The sequence below is a fragment of the Gobio gobio genome, assembly GCF_949357685.1.
Source record: "Gobio gobio genome assembly, chromosome: 11".
Taxonomy (NCBI): Eukaryota; Metazoa; Chordata; class Actinopteri; order Cypriniformes; family Gobionidae; genus Gobio; species Gobio gobio.
In genome coordinates, this window is record NC_137104.1 from 49,847,013 (window position 1) to 49,855,991 (window position 8,979).

The 8,979-nt window shown below is 41.7% G+C and overlaps 1 protein-coding gene across 1 annotated transcript in view; it reads left to right on the forward strand.

Annotated features, from left to right (window-relative positions):
• The first annotated feature begins 432 nt into the window (after positions 1 to 432).
• The window catches only part of LOC307134274 (E3 ubiquitin-protein ligase TRIM39-like), a 13,236-nt gene continuing 4,689 nt past the window's right edge, over positions 433 to 8,979 (forward strand). The window contains exons 1-5 of the mRNA XM_079829880.1: positions 433 to 566; positions 2,281 to 2,852; positions 2,965 to 3,060; positions 5,850 to 6,083; positions 6,175 to 6,313. Of these exons, the coding sequence (XP_079686006.1) occupies positions 2,283 to 2,852; positions 2,965 to 3,060; positions 5,850 to 6,083; positions 6,175 to 6,313 (1,039 nt within the window). The 5' untranslated portion in view covers positions 433 to 566; positions 2,281 to 2,282. The remainder of the gene's footprint in view (positions 567 to 2,280; positions 2,853 to 2,964; positions 3,061 to 5,849; positions 6,084 to 6,174; positions 6,314 to 8,979) is intronic.

Below are 8,979 nucleotides of genomic sequence, written 5' to 3' on the forward strand. Positions count from 1 at the left end.
TTCTCTCAGCCGCTTGTTCATTTAGACCAATTTATATTATAAGTCGTTTGCTTTTCCCAGTACGCTCACAGTTTTCCTGGTCTGCGTCTTTCTATTTTCTCCCAACAGATCAACAGAGGAATCATCCTGACAAGCTCAGGGATTCAAGCTCAATTGTGTCATGTTTGAAAAGACTGAAGATATTTTAAAGGAAGAGCAGCTTTCTGTCATCATTTACTCATCATGTCGTTCTGAACCTGAGGGACTTTCTTCAGTGGATCACAAAAGACATTTAGAAATTCATACAAATATTTCTTCTTTGGTCCACTTGTATAGTCTATATATTAAACAATGAGATTAAACACAAACAGACACACATGAACCCAACACACCGAATACAGGGACGAATGTAAATGTGTGAATACAGGAGGAGCTCTGACATCACTGTAGTTCAGAGAGAGATTCAGAGAAAGTGAAACTAACTTGAGCAGCCACAATATGGACGCCTGAGACGATCAACCTCTTCAAACAACAGAATATTTATTGATCCGTTCAAAGAGTCTTGTGGACACATCTGATCCTCACAGGTAATGATAGAAATATAAGAGAGATTGAGCTGAACAGGTTTCTAATGGAAGTGATCTGGTTTAGTGGGTTTATGTCAAACTGGGATAAGTTGAACAGAACCAGGTTTAATCATGTCAAATACTCGACTACGTTAGTTGTTTACTGCACTGAAATGTTATCAGAATTGTATTAAAAGTATGTCATTTGATTGGTTGTAAAGCAAAGTTTGGTGTTTCTGTCATTTTGTCACGTTACATAAAGACTAAAGAAGCAGGAAGTAAAATGAACTCCAGACAGACTTGACAAACCTGCTAAAATCCTGCTAAAACTACACTTTTTCATTCAAGCTACACTTGGTCACACAATATTTATGTTTATTTTGTGGAGATATTCGTAGGTAAATATTTGACCTACTTTGTACTGTTTCTGATGTAAACAAAAGGTCATAGTTCAGATTGTTCAGTGAGTTTATGAGTCTCTCACTGAATGAGAAGTGATTGTGTTTCCCTCACTATCAATGAGATTTTAACACTTTAATAGAAATATTTATTAAATGGTCATGAGAGAATATGAGAGAGAACTCCAAATCTGACTTTTGAGGCAAGATTTCATTTAAAAGGGTCATGAATTGAGAAATACATTTTTCCTTGAGCCTTTGATATATAAAAGTTCATCCTGATATAAGAATATCCTGCCATACGGAGCTGAAAACTTCCTTGTTAGTCAAAGAAAAGCTTTTATTGACACCAGGCCCAACAAATGCTCGATCTCAGAATGCCGGCTGTGACATCAGAGTGTCGTGAAAACTCCTCCTCAACACAAGAATAATGCTGCGTTCCAGGCAGGTTTTTGAGCCCATTAGTCACGACTTCATACCACGACTCACAACTTCACGCCAAACGCCAAACTGCCTGAGCGCAAGTAATTGGGGTAACTAGATGTAAACAAAGCATGGTGGACCGTACGGGGCTTGTGCTCGTTTACAATAATTTCTATCGCCCAAGGTGCTTATTCCTTGCTTATTTGAGGGAAACGGAGGAGAAAAACGGTGCATAAGGCAAGAGAAGCTGTTATACCTTTTATTTTACGTTATTTGTAAAATATCCTGTACGACTTCTATAAACACCACATCCGTAGGGGCGGCCATTGTTGTTTTGCGGGCTATGTGACGTCAGAGTAACTGGGAGTACATCGATCTAGTACGAGTTCACGGGTGGTAAGTCACAGGTTTGACTGCCATTCCAGTGCACTTTCACGGGTAGAAGGTTGGAAAAACACGGGTTACGGGTTGCCTGGAACGTGGCATAAGTACGCCTGATTCTGTAGCCCCGCCCACCGACTCGTGGAGCTAAACAGATCGCGCTACAGAGCAATAAACATGCCGAAGATAAGATATTAAGCTGTGCCAGGTTGTGGAAGAACACAATGTTGGGTTTGTGTATTTGTCAGGAGATGGCGCTGTAGTTCACATGTTGTTACCTATAAAAGGTGTAGAGTAAGAATGTAAGGTTGTTGCACCTCCTGTCAATCATGTAAGCGCCTGGCACTGTTGGCTTGCTTGTCCTGCTTGTGGATTGAATAAATCTTTAAGAAATGGGAACTTTCTTGTCCTCGTGTTTACCTGGATTTAAACCTAACAAAATGTCTCTGCGTGAGAAACTTGAATTCTGTGTTTTTCAAGTGTCTCCAGACTTTAGACTAGTAGTGATTTATCTTCTTTATTTCTCTCTACAGCGATGTCTTCCTCCAGCGGTCGACTGACGGAGGAGCTTCAGTGCTCTATATGTCTGGACGTGTTCACTGATCCAGTCACCACTTCTTGTGGACACAACTTCTGCAAGACCTGTCTGAATAAGTGCTGGGACAACAGCCAGACCTGCAACTGTCCATATTGTAAAGAAACATTCAAGCACAAACCTGATCTCAAGATTAACACCACACTCAGAGAGCTCGTAGATCACTATAAAAAGAAAAATCCTGAGAAAAAACCTGAAGTTCTGAAAAAACCTGAAGTTGTGTGTGACTTCTGTGAGGAAAGAAAGCTGAAAGCCCTGAAGTCGTGTCTGGTGTGTCAGAGCTCTTACTGTGAAACTCACCTGGAGCCTCATTTGAGAGTGGCAGGTTTAAAGAAACACAAACTGATCAATCCTGTGAGTAATCTGGAGGACTATATCTGTCAGAAACATGAGAGACCTCTGGAGCTGTTCTGTAGAGATGATCAGATGTGTGTGTGTCTCTTCTGCACTGAAGTACATCACAAGAACCACAACACTGTTCCTATAGAAGAAGAGATTGAAGAGAAGAAGGTAGAAGTTACTGACAAAACTGATTTTAAAGGCTCTTATCATGAAGAATCACATGCTCTTTAATATAAATGAATCAGTTTTGAAAACATATTGTGTTTTTCTGTGTCTATAGACTCAACTGATGAAGACACAAACAGATGTGCAGCAGATGATCCAGGACAGAGTCAAGAAGATTCAAGACGTCAAACACTCAGCAGAAGTCAGAAAAGTGAGTTCAAAATAATGTCATTATATGAAGTTCTAAACATAGATTTAGGAGGAGCCAGACCCATCGATCATCATTACGAATGTACACCGATCAGGCATAACATTATGTCCTATACTGTATTGTGTTGGTCCCCCTTTTGCTGCCAAAACATCCCTGACCCGTTGAGACATGGACTTCACTAGACCCCTGAAAGTAGTAGTAGTATTAGTAGTACTTTTATTGATCCCAGTTGAAATTAAAGTGCGTTAGCAGCAATAAATGAAGACAGTAAAGTACTCACAGTACACACAAAAACATACTATATACATTTAATAAATAAACCAAATGCCAGTAAAGGCAAGTAAAACAGTAATTATTGCACAACTTGTTTGAAGTTTTAAGAAAGACAAAATAGATTAAAATATAAATAAAAACTGGTCAAACAATAAAAGCAGCAATGCACATTTTATGTCTGATAATTAATTGCATTAAGTACAGCTATACGATGGGTGTAGTGACATAGTTCCTAGAATAAAAAAGTTAATGATACCTCGGGATAGATGAATTGTAAAGTCTCTCAGCAGTAGGCATAAATTACCTCCGGTAGCGTTCTCTGTTGCCTTGTGGCTGGATCATTCGGTTGCTGAATGTACTTCTCATTCCAGCAAGCATGTCATGGAGGGGGTGTGAGGTATTGTTTGTGATGGTCAGCCGCTTGGACATTATTCTTCTCTCCGTAACAACCTCAAACATGTCCAGATCCACTCCAACGATAAAGCCTGCCTTCTTAACAAGCTTATTCAGCTTTTTGGCATCTCCAGCTTTAATCCCATTGCCCCAGCCCACTACGACGTAAAAAAGGGCACTTACAATAACAGACTGATAGAACATGTGAAGCATCTTGCTACACACATTGAAGGACCTGAGTCTTCTAAAGAAAAAGAGTCTGCTTTGGCCCTTTTTGTAGATCGCTTCTATGTTTTTTGTCCAGTCAAGTCTGTCATCTATGTGGATCCCCAAATACAGATAGGAGTCCACTATCTAAAGTCCGTGAATAGAAATAGGTGTGGGATGATCTTTTTTCCTTCTGAAATCAATTACCAGTTATTTTGTTTTAGTTACATTTATTTGTAGATGGTTCACTCCACACCACTTCATAAAGTTGTTAACCAGTGCTCTATATTCCTTCTCTTGCCCGCCCTCAATGCAACCAACCACAGCTGAGTCATCTGAAAACTTCTGGAGGTGGAAAGACTTCGAGTTGTAATTGAAGTCGGAGAACATCCATTTTCCTTCCCAGTAATGCTGGTTGGATGGTGTTGAAGGCACTGGAGAAGTCAAAGAACATTATTCTCGCTGCCAGCCCTGTCCAGATGTGAATAGACCCTCTGCAGCATGTAGATGATAGCATCGTCCACATCCACCTGAGGTTGGTAGGCAAACTTCAAGGGCTCCCGCACTGAATCAACTAGAGGTCTGATGTGAAGAGGTCCCATCTTCATAATATGGTCAGTGCTACTGGTCTATAGTTGTTTATATCGGTGGGGCGCCCTTTCTTTGGTACTGGGACAAGGCTAGATGTTTTCCAGAGCACTGGAACTCTTTCCAGGCTAAGACTAAGTTAAACAGGTGCTGGAGCACTCCACTCAGCTGGTCGGCACAGGCTCTTAGGACTCTGGGACAAATGCCATCAGATCCTGCTGCCTTACCCTGGTGAAGTCTCCCAAGCTCCCTCTTAACCTGGTCCTCTGTGATGGTCAATGTGGCCTGACGGCTGTCAGCAGTGAAGAGTGTCTGAGATGGAAGCTGCTGGGGGAGTTGAAGGTGAAAATAATTGTTGTGGATGGTCTCTATCGGTACAGAGGAGTAACTATGAGGGATGGGCTTTGGAGAGCAGCATGGGGCCCTATATCAAACCTGTTGAAGAACTGATTCAACTTGTTAGCCATCTCCCCTCCATTGTAGTCCCTTGCTGTTTAAAGCCAGCAACTTCTGTCATACCGCTCTAAACATCTCTCACCCTATTCTGTTGGAGCTTATCCTCCAGTTTCCACCTTTAGGCATCCTGGCATTCCCTCAGCCTCCGTTTGAGCTCCTCTTAAACACGTTTTACCTCATCCTTGCCACCTTTTCTAAAGGCCCTCTTCTTATCATACAGCAGAGGCTTTAGGTCACTGGTGATCCAGGGTTTGTTTTTGGGAAAACAGCGTAGTTAACTGGTGGGAATGGTGTTATCAACACAGAAATCGATGTTATCAATGACACAAACCACTTTACTGTCGATGTCATCCCCATATGGCTCACACAGGACATCCCAGTCTGTGATATCCAGTGCACCGTGCAGATCCTCCACCCCCTCCTGAGTCCATCTCCTCACTATCCTTGTGGCCATAGGCTGAAGTTGAACAATAGGCCTGTAATGTGGTGTAAGAAGAACAAGGCTGTGGTCAAGCCTAGAGCAGAACCCCAGGTTCAAATGCTGTTTAAAGTGGAACGAGCACCACAGCACACTTTATAGCCAATCAGCAGCAGGGGGCGTGTCCACTCATGAAGGGGGAGAAGAGAATGTGAAAAAGAGGGAGATTTGAAGAAAGACTGTAGAAAGAGAGATGGCTGAGATAGATACATTAAAAAATAGAAAAGGTCAGAGGAAGTTTAATGAAGTTTATGAAGTAATGAAGAAGGATGAAGTTTAATACTTCAGTTGAGGGACTTTTAAACCGCCTAAACACTGAAGTAGATCTATAGTAACACTGATTCTTGTCTTATCAAACTCCACTAATCATTCGTTGATTGTCCTGGTTGAGCAGAGAAACACAGAGGAGGAGAAAGCAGCCCGTGTTGAGCTCTTCACTGATCTCATCCGCTCCATTGAGAGATGTCAGACTGAACTGCTGGAGATGATGGAGGAGCAGCAGAAAGCAGCAGAGAAACAGGAGGAAGAGCTCATTGAAGAGCTGGAGCAGGAGATCACTGAGCTAAAGATGAGAAACACTGAGCTGGAGCAGCTCTCACACACTGAAGATCACCTCCACCTCCTACAGGTCAGTCAACATCTCTCTGATCAATGATAATGCAGTATATGACACCATAACACTCCCCATGCTGAAGGATTTCTCCTCTCTCCTGCTGTAGATTTACTCACCCCTGTGCAGCTCTAGAAACACCAGGAACTGGCCTGAGATCAGTATGAAGACTGATGAGAGTCTGGAGACTCTGAGGAGAGCTCTGGCTCAACTGCAGGACGCTCTACAGGAGAAACTCACACAAACTGGTACGACAATATCAAATACACTATACAGATACATATATTCATCATCTTTAAACATCAGCAGTGTTGGGGAACATTACTTTTAAAAGTTATACTTTACAATATTGCGCTGGTCTCTAAAAAAGTAACTAATTGTTACTTAGTTAATTTTTTTGGAAAAAAATGTTGCATTACATTTTCTTGCTTGTTTATTTTTAATAACAAAAAACCAGGAGATCTATTTTTGGCAAATGTCAAGGGCTTTTCACAACTAAAGTGTGATAATAATCCTCAGGCTGAAGGAAATGCAGATTCACGTCTGTACAGTAGAGGCTCAAACTAACCTTTCAGCTGTGAAGAAGGAAACTCAAGACTCTTACTTCAAGAATAAAAACAACAAAAAATGAAACACAAATGTGATGTTTATCTAAAGTAATTTTGCTTATAAGGATAGTTGAAATGGATCATCTAAGGTCAGCAGCAAATATATTGCTTAATAAAGAGAGATTAAATACCTCACTTATTTAAAGGGGTCAGAATTCCTATGAAAGTCCATATGCGATCTGAAAATGCGCCAGACTGGACACGAGCCCTGAATGACGGCCGCGCTTACCTCAGCTCTGCCGCGGTGGGCAAGTGATAACCAGTAGCCGTGGCTTTGGGAGTGGCCTCGTTGGGCAGCGAAGCAAGTGCATTCTGGGAGTTGTTGTCTTTCATCCACATGAGACAAAATTAAATGTTCTGTCTTTTCTCAGTCTAGAAGGCACCAAATTAAAAAATAATTCCACATTTCTACAACATAAATACACATTCATCTTCCCAGCGCTGAAGTGACCCTTTAAGCAAAAGATGATGTTTATTACAATCTTATTATCACAATCTTATCGTAAACAACTACTTTAGATCCACTCGATGCTCATCGACTGAACATCAGTGGGCGGGACAACGAAGTGATGATGTAAAAGTCAGCGTTGTTGTCTTCAAACAAAGCTTTTTAGAGCTTGATTATATAAATGCTTTTCTATTGAAGGTTTTCAGTTATGGAACTTGCAGGATGTATTAATGATACAAAGACCTCTTATGTGCCAAAAGAAAAAGGAAAATTTGATTAGAACAAGTCACAATACACAACCCGTTCTCAATCCCAAGGCGTCAAAATCTGAAGCATGGTCAAGTGCCTTCTAAGGGTGTGAACCTACACTGGTCTCTGGTTCGATTATCATGCCATCGATTCGGTTCTGTTCAATATCACGATGCATTGATGTTGCACTGCATCCTCATGTATATAATTTTGTCAGTCAGTTATATGAACAGAACCTTTAATTTTACCTGCTCAAAGAAAACACGCTTCTTAAAGGGTAACTAAACCCTAAACCAACTTTTTTTAGTTAATGATCTGTAATACTGGGGCTTTATTAATGCTGTCCATTGATTCGAGTAAATGTTTTGACATTTGAGTATAAAGTGTTTTAATTCTATAAAATATGATGTAAAACCGCCAAAGTGCTGCCCTCTTAAGGTTGAACGGTGGCTACTGCAGTTGAATTTTCCTATTGGACGTTGTGGTACATCGTGACGTAGGATGGTACCTCCAACGGCTCACTATCCGCGCCCCTAGCACGAGCTCACCACGCCCTCAGAAATGTTTCCCCCAATCACAAGATGAGAACGGCTTCACTCCATTATGAACTGTCATATTACATGAAGTAAACATTATGAATGAAACTCACTTGACACTTGCTTTAACATTGTATTGAAGAAAATACGGTTAAATAATGCAGTTGTCAGTACACGTCAGGCTTTTCTTGCGATATTATTGCCGCCCGTCATGTGTACAGATAATTTTCATACATGAGACGCGCTTTCAAACCCTGACACGCAAGTGGTTGCCGCGGACGCAGATGGATTAGGTCAGTTCTCTTGCGCGGCTGCTTCACTAGCATCGTCGGCATCGGGAGTTAACGCAGTTTGAGCAGCGGCTCGCATTGATAAGGCTCCGGGTTTGTGTCTACAGACAATCCACCCTCCTCCACTTCAGGTGAAGGTAGGAGAAATGACCGCTCTGTTGCAAAGCTGGCGTCACTCGCGAGTCTGACAGCTGTCAATCAATCCGTCACTGCGGGTCTCAGGTGCACACCCTCCGCTCAGTCCCGCCCTCGGTTCGTCCCCTCTGTGTCCGCCGGGCTCTGCCCACTTTTCCAGCATTTTTTGAAAATTGCCAGTGGGTGGAGTTAAGCTCTGAGCAGGGGTTTAGTTACCCTTTAACTAAAGTCTAAATGCATCTGATTGTTGAAACATTTTACTCCTCCCAACAATGCTAAAAAATAAATGTGTGAGGGCGTTATGGGCTATATGACGTTATAGTCAGATATGACAGCACTATTGAAGCACCGCAGACGAGCAGCTGCACATCTCTCCATCAAGCCAGCGCACAAACTACCGCAAATGAAACCGAAAGCCTGTCGCAGTGCTCAACATACAATCATATTCATTAAAAGTAAAGAAACTGAATGATCTTATTAGTGCTGTTCCCGGGCTCGCTCCTATTGTGGTCTTTGATTTTGAAATGAATAAAATGCAGCTCATATCTGTTGTTTGGCGTTAACTCCATTAAATCTGCATATAGTGCGGGATTGGAGATCGGATTTATATCCGTCTTGCAGAGATACATTTATGAGACCAATGTAAAT